The sequence below is a fragment of the Haliotis asinina genome, chromosome 7 (assembly GCF_037392515.1).
Source record: "Haliotis asinina isolate JCU_RB_2024 chromosome 7, JCU_Hal_asi_v2, whole genome shotgun sequence".
NCBI classification, from domain to species: domain Eukaryota; kingdom Metazoa; phylum Mollusca; class Gastropoda; order Lepetellida; family Haliotidae; genus Haliotis; species Haliotis asinina.
This window is the reverse complement of record NC_090286.1, coordinates 10,213,772-10,232,577: the sequence shown is the minus strand read 5'-3', so window position 1 is coordinate 10,232,577 and position 18,806 is coordinate 10,213,772. Positions and strand designations below refer to the sequence as shown.

General features: G+C 38.7%; 2 protein-coding genes across 2 annotated transcripts in view; both read left to right on the top strand.

The window, feature by feature from the left end:
• LOC137290332 (receptor-type tyrosine-protein phosphatase alpha-like) overlaps positions 1–4,902 on the top strand; it is a 120,797-nt gene extending 115,895 nt beyond the window's left edge. Inside the window, exons 24-28 of the mRNA XM_067821176.1 lie at positions 40–159; positions 1,091–1,210; positions 1,662–1,798; positions 1,887–2,025; positions 2,822–4,902. Coding sequence (XP_067677277.1) covers positions 40–159; positions 1,091–1,210; positions 1,662–1,798; positions 1,887–2,025; positions 2,822–2,902 — 597 coding nt within the window. The 3' untranslated portion in view covers positions 2,903–4,902. The remainder of the gene's footprint in view (positions 1–39; positions 160–1,090; positions 1,211–1,661; positions 1,799–1,886; positions 2,026–2,821) is intronic.
• LOC137290342 (multiple epidermal growth factor-like domains protein 6) overlaps positions 1–18,806 on the top strand; it is a 73,259-nt gene that overhangs the window by 28,413 nt on the left and 26,040 nt on the right. The window lies entirely within an intron of this gene.

The following is an 18,806-nucleotide window of genomic DNA, read 5'->3' as shown; positions in this document are numbered from 1 at the left end:
TGTAGGATTTCTCCCATCAACATGTATTCGTCTTTTCAGTCCCTGACTTGTCTAAAGGGGTACCTGCAAGCCACTGCACCTTCCCCGGGTGTGGTGAAACTGTTGTGGAAACTGGTAGAAGAGAACAACGTCCAAACCATCGTCGTCGTCACGCCAAATGTATGTAAATTGACGAACATGAAATATGTAAAGAAGGGTAGTCTTCTAACTTTTGTATTATGTTCTACATTGCATGTGAGTGAGTGAGTGAATATTTATCGTCACATCGGAAATATCGCAGCCATATCGTGACGAGACCAATGAAAATTACAGGATATATATGAGGAATATTTGAAACAATCTAAAATGAAGAACCCCCAAACCACTAGTATATCACAGACATTCATTTAAAAGCTAGTAATGATATCTAAAACAGATTAATTGCTGAGGACAATACAAAATAAAAGCGGGCTATAGATTGCCAACAACTGTTGGATGATCAGAATTTCACAGCAATAACATGTCATTAATTATGATGGTATATTCAAGTGATAGCTTAATGTCTGCCATGAACGGCCTTGCTATATCGTATTATAAGTGAGGTTGTATATCTGTATCACAAATGCAGCATAACATATGTAAACATCAGTTCTATTATCATACACTATAGCCTGATTGCAGTGAAAACGTACCGATAAATTCACTTTCAACAAAAAAGTAAATCAAATAAAGTGAAATTACGACTGCGAATCCTTATAATGTTACTTTGCCAATTGAACACTTAAATATCAGCGTTAACTTAGACCAATTGTACATTGTTTGGTGTTTCATTCAATGTGCATGTCTTTTGTAATACAAAGTAATAAATATCCAGTAATAGCGATTGTAATGTATTATCGTTTGTTAAACAACATTTTGCGTGTGTTAAATAAAATTCTGAGATTTTAATGTTTAGTTGGGTAAAATTAATGTAAAATTATGAGGATTCACAGTCTTAATTTCACTTCATTTCATTTACAGTTTTGTTTGAAGTGAAATTCATCAATACGGTTTCACTGCGAACACACTGTAGTCGTCCTATTTCACGAATTTTAAATATTGTCTATTTAAGGTGGGTTTAGTCCCAGCAGAAGGAAGGTCAAAGACGCATGGTGAGATTACGGTGACAACAACAAGTGAATCCAGCCTGTCAACAGATCTCACCATGAACAACTTGCGGCTGACCACAAAAGTAATGAGCCATGATCATTCATTATTAGTTCTCCTAAAAGACGGCGTCGGTTGTTTCCACTTCGTATTCCACTGTAATTGTATTCTCATATAAATGATTGCCTAATCGTCCTTCATATTTCACCGAGACCCAGACTACCTTCAATCAAAGATTAAACTGTGGACGTCCACCTTAAAAATGTAGCAAATTGACCGAGCAGAGAGAAATAATTGTAACAAATCCAGAAGAGCGTAACACATCGCTTGTTCTACTTGATGTCAACTTCTCGTTGCCAGTGGTTTACATGTTGCTGAGTTTAAAATATTCTTTTTATTTGTGTTACTATAATAATGGCAACAAGTATTTTATGGACTCTGATATTAACCTAGATCAGAGACTGGGGTCAATAAACACGATACTGCCTTCGTGAATGGGCAATAATGAATGCATATATATTACATCTGATACACAGACAGACAGGGCTCGCCAGGTGAAGATGATCAGAGTTGATGCCCCCTTGACAACAGAAGTCATGACATCATATTTGCTGAACCACGCCCAACTGCAGGAAATATCAACTCAACCTCACCCAGTGGTCGTCCTTCACAAGTAAGACTAACCCTAAAGTAATTTTGACAGGAGGGAAATTTATACAATAGAGCCACCAATTTTATGAAATTGTTTGCATATATTCCAGCGACAATGACAGAAAGCTAGCCGTCTCTTTCTGCATTATGGGGAACATCCTTTCCGGTATTCGTGAGGACACTTCTGTTGATGTTATCGGCCATGTAAGAACATTTCTCAGATGCTGTCCTGACCTTCAGTTCAACAAGGTAGGACACTGGTTTTAAATACCCAAGATTAATAATATGATCTAAATCACATTTTACATATTTCAAACTTAGTGCCCAATGCCATTATTCCCTAACAATTGTGGTTACGAACCTTTTATTCCTTATGGCTGTTATGTATCTGCGATGAAACTATGTAAGAACCAATGGCTCTGGTGTCGACGTAATAACAGTAATATATGTCAAATACGCTGTACTATCGACTAAACCAGCTTGCATAATTCAAACCATTTTGAAACTGACAAACAGAATGAGTGAGGTTTTAGTTTTACACCGCTTTTAGAAAAAAAAGCAATCAGCAATATACAGAAGGGCATACACGAAATGGGCATCAGGTCTTGTACCCATGTGGGGAATCGAACCCGGGTTTTCGGGTTGACAAGCAATCATGTTAACCACTAGGCTATCTTAGCACCCGACAAACGTACAGAAAAGAATTCATGCCGAAAATGACAACATTTTGGGTGCAGTTGACACATCTGTCGACATCTATTGACACAACTTTCATATTCGATTTTCTGTGACCCAAACTGTTCTAAATGTTTGGACTATGATCCGTGTATCCTTGCCATAATTCATGTTGATGGCTTGTGCGGCACTATGGGTTTCTTCATGAATGTATGGCGTAATGTGATATAGCCTTTGGCATTGTCTCTATTCGTGCTGAAATGTGATGTTGTCTATAGTTATGAAAACCATCTATGATCTATTATGAAACTTTTCTATCAAAGCTGTCTTTGGGATCAGAATTCTTTCACTGTCTTGGCTTTGTTTTCAGAATGATGTTCAGATGTTCCATGACTTTGCCCTGCAGTGTATTCTGAGAACAGACTCTTCAAACACCTACGCTAACATCTAAAGTCAGCGCCAGACAGTCCCGACGGACTACATTACATCTACAAAAAGAACGACGACATTACCACACTATTCAGTTCGGTACTTTCTATATTACTTGAAATGCCCATACGCAGTTGTGGGTATGTTAATATTAATAATTTTGATACCATACCTTAACGTTGTTAATATGGACCAAAGTGTAATATTTCTAGTTTATGTTGTCTCACTACACAATATACCACCAATCACCCAGTAAAGTTGACACCATTTACCCCAGAGTCAAGTCAGAACGGATCTCGTTATATTTTCATAGATGAACTTTACGGTCTTTCGGCTACCACGATTATGGTTTCAAATGATTAATCTGAAACTTGCTTACCGTGGTAGAAATGTAGAGGACATTTACACATTGGACGAAATAAACAATGTCTGCTGTGATAATCTTAGACGTAAACTAGCTTGATTCCGATTTTCTGTTTGAACCAGGTATCAAGTCTAGATTTGCTCTACGTCCTCAGAATTTCACATAGTTTCGCCTTGGTTCCATAATATTCCACATGGATTCGCCACCAGTGCAACAGAATTTCACATCGATTTGCACTAGATCCACAGATTTGGACAATGATTTGTACCAGATCCATACAATTTTACATCGATTCGTACTAGATCCAAAGAATTGTATACTGTTTGGTACTAGTTCCTTACAATTTGACATTGATTTGTTCTAGAATTTCACATTGGTGTGTAGTAGTTTCACAGAATATCGGATTAACTTGCACAAGGTTCACAGAATATCACCTTGATTTGCATTACCTCCACAAAATTTCACGTCGCTTTGCACTAATTCTACAAAATTAACATTGATTTGTACTAGTTGCACAGAATTTCAAATTGATTCCTATTACTTCCACAGAATTTCTCATCGATTCGTATTACCTCCACAGAATTGCACCCACATATGTACCACTTTAACCAGATTGCACTAAATTAGTACTGGTCTAACAGAATTTAAAATTTCACATAGACGCGTACTTCATCTGCTGAATGTCACATAGATTTGCACTACTTCACCAAAATTGCAAGTTGGACGAGCAGAATTTTACATGGATTTGCATTACTTCCACACAATTTCCCATCGATTTGCACTAGATCCACAGAATTCCATATTATATTTTGTAATTTCACAGAATTTGACACTGATCTGTACCAGTTCCGCAGAATTTCACATTGATTTGTACTAGTTCCACAGAATGTCACATTGATTTGCACTAGATCCACAGGATTTGATATTATTCTGCACTAGTTACACAGAATTTCACATTGATTCTTATTAGTTCCAGAGAATTTCACCCAGATTTGTACCACATTAACAGGATTGGGCAAATATTAGAACTGGTCGAACAGAATTTCACATAGGTGCGTACTTCATGACCAGAATGTTACATTGATTCGTACCACTTCACAAATTGTACACTGATTCGCACTAGCGCCACAGAATTTGCATAGCATTGAAGTCACACCCAGCGCCCATTGTTTCTTGTTCCTGCACCTCTCCAACGTGAGGTCATAACATATATGCTTTTAAAGTTAACCAAAAGACCATCTATTCAAGACAGAAATTTACACAGAAGTTTGTGTCGTACCTTTGGTATGGACATTAGCTATAACTGTTAACATATATCCAACGTCTGTAATGTACACTTCATCAACATAAAGTCAAAAAAATATATTGAAAGTTAACCCAACATCAAAATGGGTTTATGGTCATATGTCAGTCAATATGTTATAAATGTTACTGATAACTGAAGCAAGTTGTTAATACATGCATTGAACGCTGACAGTGTTGTGTCATTTGTTACAGAAGAATCTCTGCATATGTACAAAGGTATCTTACGTCTATGGAATGCCAGGTTGGCGGGTATGGACATCGCATTTGTACGCGATGCATGTTCAGCCATATTAGTTAAAGATGTAAATCTGAGTTACGTATCAACTGGGTGTGAGCATCTCTCCCAATTTTCCTGTCAGATGATATAGTCATTAGTTGATGTGTAAAGGTACGCATGGCTGCTTAAACATTTTTGTTACTATCTATTAACTTGAATAAAATCCTATTTTGTTTGACTAGAAAGCAACGTTTGTTTGTCACAATAAAACAAACATAACATCCTTTAAGATTGCCTGTTTCATATTTCAAGATGGCTTTGAAATCAATTGTATATGTATACAAACAGAGATTTTCCAAAATTGTATCCATAACTTTTGTCCGTTTGGATAGTGTTTCCTATAAAAGGCAATTATGTTTTTGTCTGAGTATTTGATATTTGAATTGACTACCAGTAATTACTCATAACACTTCAAAATGGTACTTGTATTCAAAATCGGATTTATGTCCCCAAATTGCACTGTGGCGGTAATACTAAAGAAGTTTTTACTTCAAGTAATAACATATAGTCCAATGTTTCCGTGCCGGTTAAAAGAACCACTATCACATAAGAATGCCAATTTAACAGTTTACACTAGAGCACTGACAGTTAACACATTGATAGCAATGTGATGCGCGGAGATATCGCCACCCATGTGAGAGCTGAAAGCAAGTGATCGAAATCAAACCCGTGTATTCGGTGTGACGAGCAAATGCTTTATCCATCATTCTACCCCATATATTATACAGAGACGTGAAAACATGAAGTTAATAAGAAGGATATACAATTAGAATCGCTGTCCAATCGCTGAGAGAGCATGAGATTGCTTCAACATGACAGGGTCTCCCCATGTCATGGCATCAAAACTAACACTGTGCAGCCACGTGGTAAAAGAATAAATGACACTTAGTGGTTCCAGTCATAACAAAAAATATAAAACAACCATTGTGTCTAAATGAAGCATTCACAGACGCAAAACACCTGATGCAATACCTTCTGATTATACTGAAATCAATCACAGGGCGAAGATATACATTTAAACTTCATGGTAAAATGTATGGTTTGTCATTTTGAAACGTTTCGTCAGTTCCTGGAGGTTTATCCTTCTGTCTGCAGTTCTATTGCCTGCCAGTCAGTTCGTCAGTGATGTTCTATACACAGGTCTCGATTCTCGTGTTTATGTTCTGTGAGTTCTGTGTGTCTTTAGTCTCCTCTTCCTTCACAGACCTATGATCATCCTGCATCCTGCGTGTTGAAAAGAGCAAACAAATGTCAATGCTACACTCAATGTATGTTAATTCGCACGTACATGTTTATGTTTATATGTATAGTCATCACTTTATTGCACACCTACCTGCATGGTCTACAGTGTAAACACAGATACACTCCAGCAGCTAAGATAAGTGTCATCGCCACTCCGACAAGCCCACCAACCAGAACACCAAGACCGGGTATATTTGTAAACGAATGGGCCATTTTGTCAGGAAGTATCTTCTTTGATTCTGAAAATATAAAATAGAATAGCTTTGCCAAATGATCCAAACATAATGTTGTTAGTGATACAACATTCAAATGATACTGTCGTTAACAACTGCCTCTCTCTGTCTCAAAGCATGAGAGAGTGAGTGAGTTAAAATTTATAGTCATAGCGACAGCATTTCAGCCATGTCATAACTGAAACGAGGTAAAAACACATGAAGACTGCAGTGAAATTGTGCCACACAGTTCAACCCGTACTTCCCGTTTGGGAAGGTTAGATATGAAACAATGTTTCACTGACGTTTTGAATATTTTGGAACAACTAAACTGAATGCCAACATTTGTTTCACTCGGTTTGCTTCTGCAAGTTTTACAAGTTATAGAGGGGTGTCGCATATAGTTTCAGAATGTTGCTCTGAAAATGGCTTTTACCCGTCAAAAAGAACTGTTGTCATGAATACAGAAAGAACTTACATTTAGAAAACCCTCAAACATGTTCATGAGATGGAGACGTAGTATACCAGGTTTGGTGAAGATTGATCTAATGGTTTTAAGGTTATGTTCCAGAAACAATGGGAACGTCAACACGGACAGAAACTAAACCAAAACAATATGTCTCAAGACGCTTTGGGTGACAGACATGATTTAAACTGCCAGTTACAAAACATGTATCTATTTACGCAACGTTTATCAAAATTGTCTGACAAACACCTTTTTTTAAGAATAGAATCATTAAATGTGAATAAACAACAAATATATCCTTCAATTATGGCTTGAACTTACAACACCTATCCCCTGTGATGGCTCGACAGGACTTACGTGTTACAATGTTAAACATAGTATATTGTACCTATAACACGGAGACAGCGAGGACCTCCGTATCCATGCGTGCATCCCTGGAGACATCTCCCGTCCACAACGTTACAGCTCCCGTTACAGTGACCGCATTTTGCCTCACACTTCAATCCGTACTTCCCGCTAGGACAGGCTAGACATGAAACGGTTTGAACAAATTGGAACAACTAGACTGCATGTCAACGATTTGTTTCACTTCCATGTGCTCATTCTGCAATTTCTGCATGGAATACAACTAAGAGTCGGGTTTTATTGCTAAAATGACTATTGTTGTCTCAACCAGAAAAACCGTACAGAATATTACAATGTCAAATGTGATTATCGTCGAGTGTATTCTACCACTGACGCCGTGGCAAGGTTCGCTTTACCCATTTTTGCATTCTTGAACACATATCCCGTCACCCATGTTTTAGATTCTGTGACAGTGACCACAGTCAACTACACAATTCAATTCGTATTTACAGTTTGGACAAGCGGATTATGGAACTCATCTTTGTCATTTAAAACAAAAGTGTCAGTTGTGCATCATCGTAACCCACCTTCACTGCACAGATCCAATTGCCATCCTGCCTCGCATCCATCTGAACAAATTCCGGTCTCATGGTGACACAAACTGTTGTTACCACATCTACCATAGGCGTTGCTGCAATCGATACCATAGGCACCACCTGGGCAAACTGGGATGTCATGCAGTATGTGAATATGCTTAGCTTCCCAATGTAAACACAAAACTTCAACATCAGAGAACGTACAGATATGGTGAAAGTCACTTCAAATAAGACAGATGAGTAAAAAATTGTTATCTGACGCCAGAAGGTACCTCTGTTGCGAAAGGAAACACGTGGAAGTAACTACCTGCCCTCATTATTATTGTAAGTGAGTATGGTTTTACACCACTTTTAACAACAATCCTGCAATATCACGACAGGGAACACCACTGTACTCCTGTTTGGAATCGATCCCGGATCTTCGGCGTGACGAACGAAGGTTTTTACAACTAGGCTATTATAGCACCTATAGCTATGGTACATTACCTACTTAACATTAGACCCGTGAAGGTCCCGGGGTAGAATAGGCCTTCAGCAACCCATGCTTGCCATAAAAGGCGACTCAGCTTCTCGTAAGAGGCGACTAACGGGATCGGGTGGTCAGGCTCGCTGACTTGGTTGACGCATGTCATCGGTTCCCAATTGCGCAGATCGATGCTCATGTTGTTGATCACTGGATTGTCTGGTCCAGACTCGATTATTTACAGACCGCCGCCATATAGCTGGAATATTGCTGAGTGCGGCGTAAAACTAAACTCACTCACTCACTCACTACTTAACATTACGGTTATAATTAAAAAGGTTTTTACATGAAAAAAACCGGTATGTTCCATGTGTTATTTTATATAGTTACTGGTGTTCCGGAAACAATTTTACACTTACTGGTGAAATACACTTTATAATTTTCTAAATTTTCGATGGACCGTAGCAAAACAGTTTTCCTAAAATCACCATAGATGGAGTACTGTGAATGATACACATTTGTACCTCTCTGTGTTTCTTTTTCATATTACAAAATCATGTCACATTTTGCTGTACTTCATTTTATTCATTTTTTTTGGAGGAAGTAATCAAGTAGTTTTACCCTGCTTGCAGTCTGTTCCACGCCACCCAGGCTTGCATCCACCGTCACAAGCGCCTTATGTTACATCACAAGTAGACATTACCTTGTAGTGAAGTGCAGCGCATGGCTTCCTACAGTTGGGTCCATACCACAGTCCTTCCGCACAGCCAGGGGTGACTGTCGTTAGCATTGGCTTTGGAACTAAGAACAGCAATAAACATACTTCGTAACTGAATCTTGTATTGTCCACAATTGATATATTCATCAATACATGTATCTATTGAAAGGTGAAGATCCTCCGTTCTGCATCCCTTGTGCTGAAAGAATCACATTCAAGCATGCCCTGCTTGACTGTGTAAAATATTCAGTCACACTGAATAAGTATTTCAATTCCCGAACCATGAAGGATCTGTTTTTAATAACACAAATTCGCATTTGATCATTGCATTTTTAAAAGAATGAGATTTAGTAACTGAATTATAAATAGGTAAATGTCTTATTATTGGAAGTTTAAATTCGTAACTGAGCTTGTTAGTGGCTATATCCTCAAATGGGGTTGAAGTACTCAGTCTGTAAAACTATTGTTATCCCGAGAAGGTACGTAAGTCCACAAACATTCAAAGCAAATTCACACTTTCCACGTTTGTAATCGTAGAATAAGTGTAGTTTTATTGTATGGCTAGATTTCCCAAATTGCTGACGGCTGAGGGGATGATGTAAATCCAGCTAGGGTCCATGCCGGAAGCGAATGCCCATGGTCCTTAGTCTTTCGTTGACAGGATATTAGAGTGTGCCATTAATTCATGTGTGTGTGTGTTTTGTTTTGTTTGTTTTTTTTATTAATCGTTCTCATCACGATATGGATGCAATATTGCCGATGTGACGTTAAATATTAACTCACTCACTCGTAACTGAACGTTTGAAACTTCATGGCGACTGTTTGTTGCCTTATAGGCATGACCATGTTTCAGGCGTAAATTGTAAACCATGTTCATAGAACTGCAGCCAGCAACCTATAACTTAAGTCTCCTGTGAAAACATCTTGCATTAAAGACTTGACTTTTTCAAATGGTCCAGAATCGAGCACTAACAGACATATAGCTGCCATATAGCTGCCATATAGCTGACACACTACAAACCAGCCAACCAATCTGACTTTTCAAGTAGTCAACAGCTACTTCTGGATTTCTGGAAACAACCTTAACCTGAACATAAATACGGTTCAAATAACTGTTAATGCTTCCCCCCTAATATAATAATATCCAGGTCCTATTCTCGATGGCCCAATATCCTAAGATCTCTGGTGTCTGAAAATCTGACGTTGTTGACTTTTTCGTAGTGGCGTGACCTGAAATGGCTTCACCAGCTGATCAGATAAGTATTATTACACGATGCCATTCAGAAAGTGGTCAAATGCAACATCAGAGGGTAATCAAAGTACGCAGTCTAGACTACCAGAGTTGTCCGACGTTCATGGTGATAAAGTGCCTGACTCTGAGGGTGCCGGATGGGACTGAACCAAGAAAGTACTAGAATTTGTACTTTACTGAGAAAGTGAAATCCCAAATATGACATATGTTGGATCAGATAAGTATTATGGTAACAATATGTACTGATTTTGGATGGTGTCATTGAAATAATTCTCTTGTGTCTGTATTTTGGGGATACTAATATTCGGCAAACACATGCATATAAAATATGCCTTTTCGTTTGAACCTTTCTGTCTAATACCTTAAAGCTTCATCAGTGAGTTCCATGGAAGGTAAAGAGAAAGGCTACCCCGCACATCAACTTCTGCAAAGTCTAGTACAGCTCTGCCTCCATCGTTATCGGTTTCAGTATAGATAGTCAAGCAGCTCCAGACACCAGAACAGCTCACATACAGTATATCTGCTATGTGTCTACCATCGGGACGCCCTGTGACAGTGTAGCAAAGATTCCCTTCCCTAGGGTTAGAGGAATCCGTCCGTGACGTGTAGAACTGTATGACAATCCGCCGCCATGGGTCTACGAAATAGGTGCGGACTTTGCACTACAAAAAACATGCTTTAAAAGACTGATACTATAAACGTGCAATCAGATAAAATCTAAAAGCAAGATGTATCTTGTCTATATTGTTCCTCAATGTATCCGTTCTGGTCGTGATGAACTATTACTTACAGTCAAATCTGAAGAAGATCCTGATCATGGGAGAATGTACCACCATGTTGAGGTCGACCTTCCACCAAGCAATGAGTTCGTCCTCCTTGGTGTGGATTGTCAGTGACTCGTCAGCAGCATCAGTCCGTCCGTCAACAGCTCGCACGGAATACTGGACTCTCCTGGTACTGCTCATGGATGTTTGCTTATGCAGAGCAACGTTTTGTCCATTACCTGAGACTGCAAACAAGATGTCAAGGGTAGAATATGATCAATATTACACATGGCAATAGCATAAATTGTTTTTTCATCTATTTCTACTGAAAAGGTTTGAAGAAAACCGATTTTCCTCATCCATAAGAAACTTCGACGGAACAACATCATTTGCATCTGTTTAAGAATCACTATCAAAGAGTAATGATAGCACGTGTTCACAAAAGAACAGCCTGTTATGGACGCCCTACTGGTTGCACCTTACTTAATCCTCTGAATGCTACTGTCGACCCATTGGACAGGAGTGCAGGATAATGACATCTCCAACTAAAACTTGCAATAATTATTCAACGAGTCGGATTTACGTGTCATATGAATTATGTATGGAATACTCTAGTTTTCAGCTTTACAAATATGTAATCTTCAACATGTATATATCCCTTAAAACGAAATGCCTGCGAATTAAAAATGTGATCGCCAAATTTCTTGGAACGCAGTCAAACATTATGACCATTGTTGACTTTCAAGCACACCATGTCGAATGGTACCCAGTTTAATATTTTCTTCATAATGAAACATTTTTTATCGTTTAGTCAATATTTTTGTTCTTTGACGAAGAGAAACCTCATGAGTTTCCCATTTTCTAAAAATTGGTTACTTCCGGCTTAAATAATTATAAGCAAAACCAATCTCAATGTTGCATCATCGATTGGACAACAGGAACGATCATGGCAACGGCGGTAAACAAACAAGTCCACATGCATCGCGATGCCGACGAAATGTGCCATCCTTTTGATATATCCAACTATTTTACCTGGAATTAATTACATAGTGTGAATAGTAACTGTTATTGTCGCTGCACAGAAATTATCATATTTATCGAATTTATTTGGATTTTGTTTGACAAACCTTCCAACATTCACAATGTTGACAGCCGTAGGTGACCAGAAAGGGTCTGGCCAACCTTGCGGTTTTTCCAAGAGAGTGAGTGAGGAAGTTAATATTTAACATCACATCGGCAATATTGCAGCCATATCGTGACGAGAACATTCTTGGAAAAACGAAATTTATGCATATGGTAAAAACCTGTCAACGAAGGACAGTAAAACAGTTAGAGTATCACAATAAGAATTAAAACTAGCGTGAAAAGTTAAAACCAATATCACTATTCGGACAGTACAATGTAAAAACAGGCTATAGATTACCAACAACTGAAGGTAGGTCATAGTAGAGGCCATGGGAACTTACAGTCCTTCTGCTACCTGCATGGTCCCTAGATGGATTTACACCATCCCTTCAGCTGCTGGTGATTGTATGCTAGATTAGCCACAAATTAAAATGACAGAAATACTACGCCTAAAAAGATGGAAGACTAAATTTGACTTCAAATATTTTGGGACTTACGTACCCTCTCAGGAGGACAATAATTTTACGGTACTTCAACCCCCCTCGAGGATACAGCCACTAACAATCTCAGTTACTAATCATCTTCAAATCATAAAATACTTATCTATTTATATGTCAGTCAATAAATTCCATTGTTTTAAAAATGCAATAATTAAATGAGAACTTACGTTACTAAAACGTTTCTTCATAGTTCTTGATTTGAAATAATTGTCCCTTGTGATGGAATATTCAATGAGTGAGTGAGTGAGTTAATATTTAACGTCACATCGGCAATATTTCAGCCATATCGTGACGAGAACAATTTAAAATGAAATGGAATACATTTATATCATAAAAAACTGTCAACAAAGGACAGTAAAACAACTAGAATATCACAGAGAATGTAAAACTAGTAATTAGATCTAGAACAGTTCAACTATAAGAGGACAATACAATATAAAACTGGGCTATGGATTGCCAACAACTGAAGGTAGATCACCATACTAGGGACCATGGGGACTTATATTACTGTTGCTACCTGCATGGACCCTAGCTGGATTCACATCATCCCTTCAGTCATTGGCTTTTATGCGGAGAATTAGCCATACATTGAAATAACAAAAATACTGCGATTAAAAACCTGGAAACCTTAAATTTAGATCAAATGTTTCGGGACTTACGTACCCTCTCAGGAGGACAATAATGTTACAGTACTTTAACCCCCTTTGAGGGTACAGCCACTAACAATTTGAGTTACTAATTTAAACTTCCAATTATAAAATATATATCTATTTACAAATCAGCTAATAGATCTAATGCTTTTAAAAATCCTATGATTAAATGAGAACTGGTATTGTTAAAAAGATCCTTCATTGTTCTTGAATTGAAATAAGTGTCCCTTGTGATGGAATACTCGACACAGTCAAGCAAGATATGCTTGACTGTGATTCTTTCATCACAAGGGATACAAAACGGAGGATCCTCACCTTTTAATATATATTCGTGCGTGTATCTTGTGTGGCCAATGCGACATCGTCGCATAATGACCTCTTCAAATCTGGACTGACAACCCACGTAGGTATAACAAACAGTGGGTTTTATCGCATGCAATTTGTTTATACCCACTTGGGTGTCCCACTTCTTCTGCATCAGATCACGGATATAAGATCTCATGGTGGCTTTATAATCTGAGTATGGAATAAGAAGTGGTGTCACAGATTTGTTGAGTGCTGCTTTAGCACCAAGGTCAGCCAATGTGTTACCTGAGATTCCTACATGGCTAGGTAACCAACAGAAGACAATGTCGTATTGGCCAGTAGCAAGATCATTACACAGGTCAATAATTTCTACTAAAAGTGGATGTCTGCAAGAAATATTTTTAATAGCCTGAAGGCAAGAAAGAGAGTCTGAATAGATTATGTATTGTTTGTGTTTAGGATGTCTTTGAATTTATTTAAGAGCCGTTAATATGGCGTTAGCTTCAGCAGTGAAAATAGAGCTGTTATCCGGTAATCTAGAAGATATTGTTCTGGATCCAATGACGGTGGCACAAGCCACTGTGTCACCGTCCTTGGACCCATCTGTGTATATAGATTTATAGTTGCTGTATTTACTTTTTAATTGATGATGTTCTTGTTTATACTGTAAATCATTAGTTTCTGAGTTTTTAAATCCAGTTAATGTTAGGTCAACTTGTGGCCTAACCAATTGCCAAGGAGGAGAAGAAAGAAGACGGGAAGGAGCTATACTTCCCAGCTCAATGCCGGAAACAGCAATGAATGGCTTAATTCTCAGTCCAAGAGGCGGAACAAGAGAAGATTTTTTGTTGTATAAGTCCTCATAAAGGGGATTGAAAACACAGTTATAGGCAGGGTTAGATTCATTTGAGGATAATTTAGTAATGTATTGTAAAGACAATTTTATACGACGTTGTGTAAGAGATGGTTCATCGGCCTCAACGTAGAGACTGTCAATAGGTGAAGTTCTGAAAGATCCAAGACAGAGTCGTAAACCTTGGTGGTGGACAGGATCAAGAAGTTTAAGGTTGCTTTTACAGGCTCCACCATACACAATGGAGCCATAATCAAGCTTTGAACGGACCAATGATCTGTAGAGGTGAAGGAGGGTATCTTGGTCCCCTCCCCATTTTGAGTTGGAAACAACTTTTATTAAATCCTGAGCCTTCAAGCATTTATTTTTTATATATTTAATATGCGAAAGAAAAGTTAAACGAGAGTCGAAAATTATACCCAAGAACTTGGCCTCCTTGACCACTTTGATGGGAGTGCCATCTAGAAACAGTTCAGGGTCCTTATGTGGCTTATATGTTCTACAGAAGTGTAGACAATTAGTTTTTGACTGAGAAAATTTGAATCCATTTTCGAGACACCATTTATTTATTTTGTTTAAACATAACTGTAGTTGTCGTTCAATAGTGTGTATATTTTTACCACGACAAGAAATATTAAAATCATCCACGAAAAGTGATCCATCTATTGAATCATTTAAAACATTGGACAAACTGTTAATCTTAATACTAAACAGTGTGACAGACAAAATACTGCCTAGTGGGACACCCTGATCCTCATTATAATGGTCAGATAAGGTTGAACCCACTCGGACTTGAAATTGTCTATCGTTTAAGAAATTTGATATAAATTGAGGCAAACGGCCCCTTAATCCAAAATCATGTAAGTCTCTTAAAATACCATATTTCCACGTCGTATCGTATGATTTTTCCAGATCGAAAGAGATCGACACTGCATGTTGTTTATTAATGATGGCATTTTTAACAAAAGATTCTAAACGTACTAAATGATCAATGGCACTTCTGTTTTTACGGAAACCACATTGTATATCAGTGATTAGATTATTTGTTTCCAAGTACCAAACTAATCGGTTATTGATCATGCGTTCCATGGTTTTGCAAGTGAGTGAGTGAAATTGGTCGATAATTGGAAGGATCGGTATGGTCACGTCCAGGTTAAGGAATTGGAACAATTATAGCATCACGCCATGAAGAAGGAAATTCACCAGATGTCCAAACACTATCAAAAATATTTAAAAGGGTCTCTAAACACGATTCCGGTAAGTGCTTCAGAAGTTGGTAATGTATGTTATCAGCTCCTATAGCAGTATCGTGAGCCTGGACAAGAGCAGTATGAAGCTCATGTATCGAGAAAGTTTCGTTGTAATCTTCCCCATTATCTGAACTGAAATTAATAACCTTCTTTTCTTGCTGATTTTGGTATTCTTGAAATTGGTGTACATATTGTGATGAGGAAGAATGTTTTGCCAATGTCTCACCAAGTTTGTTCGCAATGTCTCATTTATTAGTCAATAAATGGTTCCCATCTTGGAGATGGTGAATGCTAGATTTAGAACCCTTACCCTTGATTTTCTGGATCATATTCCACACCTTTGATATCGGTGTGCGTGAATTTATTTTTGATATATAGGTTCGCCAAGAGTGGCGTTTACTTTGCTTGAAAGTACGCCTTGCTTTAGCATTTATAATTTTGAATTTATCTAAATTGTGGACCATAGGATGGCGACGGAAATAATGTTCCGCTCTCTTCCGTGCTTTCCTAGCCTGTTTGATTCATCATTAAACCATGGTTTTCGCACATGTGGAACTGCAGAGGACTTTGGTATACACTCGTCAGCAATATTATTCAATTCATCTGAAAAACATTGTATGGCATCAGGAATATCATTAAAAAGTTCAGGTTTTAGTTTGTCTGCACAGAGTGTTTCATATAAAGGCCAGTTAGCTGTTTTAAAATTCCATCTTAATGATGGTGTAACGTCAGATGGCATCACAGGGTTTAATATTGTTGGGAAATGGTCACTTCCACAGAGATCGTCGTGGACTGACCATTCAAATTCAGTCAATAGGTTGGAATCAGTAATAGACAAATCAAGAGCTGAATAAGTACCTGTGCCGGGATGGAAATATGTATTTGAGCCGTCATTATATATGCATAAATCATTATTTGAAAGAAATTCCTCTAGTAATTTACCTTTGGTGTTTGTATTAATGCCACCCCGTAGTGGACAGTGGCCATTTAAATCACCCATGATTATACAGGGTTTAGGTAGTTGATCATAAAGATCTTGCAGATCAGTTAGTTGGACAGTCGATGAAGGCGGAATATATAAAGAGCATGAAGTAAAAGCAACTTGTAATGTAAGTCGGACTGCAACAACTTGAAGATTTGTTTTTAGTGGAACTGAGCTATGGATAATATTGTTCCTCACCAGGATTGATGAACCACCAGAAGCTCTATCACCCGGAGGAGAAAAAGAGTGGTATACATTGAAGGGACGGAGCTCAAAATTATCTGTCTGTTTCAGATAAGTTTCTTGGATGCAGAACGCCGACGGTTTAATAAGTGTAGATCACTTAAATTAGTCCGGAGTCCTCTACAATTCCACTAAATTATAGCAGAAGACATTATTTCCTTGGTGGATGTACAGGAGATCTACCCCTCACTTTCCTTGTGGGTGACAAGCTATGAGTCCGACCTTGGATGTGGTCGGACACATCCATGGCCTCAAGTGATCCAAACTTATTATATAGTTGGACCTGATCATTAGACCCCTTAGGAGGCCTGTTACGTTGATTTTTCTTCGTGATTTCATTGCTCGATCTGGATGTAGTGTTCACTTTTGACTTCACATTAGAGTCTGATTTAGATGCCTGTTTCTGAGAAGCAGATGAATCCTTCCCAGAGGATACCTTAGACTGAACAATAGTTTGTACGCTGGAAGTTTCGTTTGAAGAATTCGCCTGTATTTCAGCAGACAGCAATGTTGGAGCTGATGTACAAGCCCACGTGTAATCCGTTTGACAACCGACTGAACAGCATGAAACGTGTTTTGGTTTAGAGGCCTGAACAGAAGCAGAAACAACAGCAGCATAATTCGGGCCAGACTGTTCTTGTGCCAGAACGATCTGTTTTGCTTCAAAGAACGAAACGTTTTGCTCATGCTTCACCCGTGAAATCTTTGATTGTAACTTCCAGGAAGGACATTCCTTGGATGAAGAGGGATGGCAACCAGAGCAGTTTACACATACAGGTGTGTTATCACAAAGGGTACTATCTTTGCACGCTCCAGCGCATCGTTGACATGCAGCTGGATTGTGGCATGACTTGGATCCGTGCCCATACTTTTGGCAATTATAGCACCTCAAGGGGTTGGGGATAAAAGTATCAACCCTTAAGTTGCAGTATCCTGCTTTCAGAGATTTTGGAGGCATCGAGAGACAAAATGTAAACAAGTAAGTATTTGTCTTGAAGACATCATTATTCTTTTTGACTGTAAAGTGTTTAACATGAGTAACGCCGTGTGATTGTAGTTCAGTAACTATGTCAAGTTCACTCATGTCTGTAAGGCAACGTCCAGTATCACGGACGATGCCTTTGCTGGTATTTAGAGTCCTGTGAGGGGACACCTCTACAGGAGCATTTGCTAGAGACTTTGTTTTGAGCAGAATTTTGGATTGTATTTCTTTCCTGCATTCGATTAGCAGGGAACCAGATCTCAACTTTTTAATGTCTTTCACCTCCCCAACCAAACCTTCAATGCCTTTTGACACAGCAAAGGGATTTAACTTGAGAGGGCCCCCTTCAGGGGCACACATCACAATGAAACGAGGCCAATTGTCAGGGTTACTGGACGTTGTATGCAACTCATCATCTGAAGATAACGAATCATCAGATTCGTGTGATCGTTTTTTAAGTGTGGGTGCCATGGTAGAAAAATATATGATTCACCCTCCTAGCTCCCCACCCACCATGGAGTGTCAACAAGGACGATGCCTCATGCCTGTGGATCTCCTGCAGACGGCACCAAGGATACAAGGAGGGTACACTCAAGCAGAAAATATCTTGAAAAGATGTATCCCACCAGATTGGCCCATGAGCCACCGCCTTCTGGGCATAAGACTCTAGGCAAAGTTCACAACATCAGATTTCAAAATCAATAAACAATTTAGATGAGCAATTAGGCCAAGACCGACAGTAAAACAAGATCAAATCAAATTTGTGCAATGACATATATGGAAAAGCCATGCACAGGGCTTGGCATGACCAGCCGTTTGGTCGAACCGGGCCCATTCGACCACCCGTCTAGGCGAAGTCAGGGCCAAAGTGGTGTATTGAGCAACAGGAACACGGTTGCAAGCTCCTATTGCCCTCAACCACCAGGATCCCTTCCTCCGCCGACACAGAGCCGCAACCCACGGCAAACGGGTTGGTGGACCAAATATGCCCCCGGGTCCACTACGGGGGTGTTGGCGAGCTCTTAGCATTA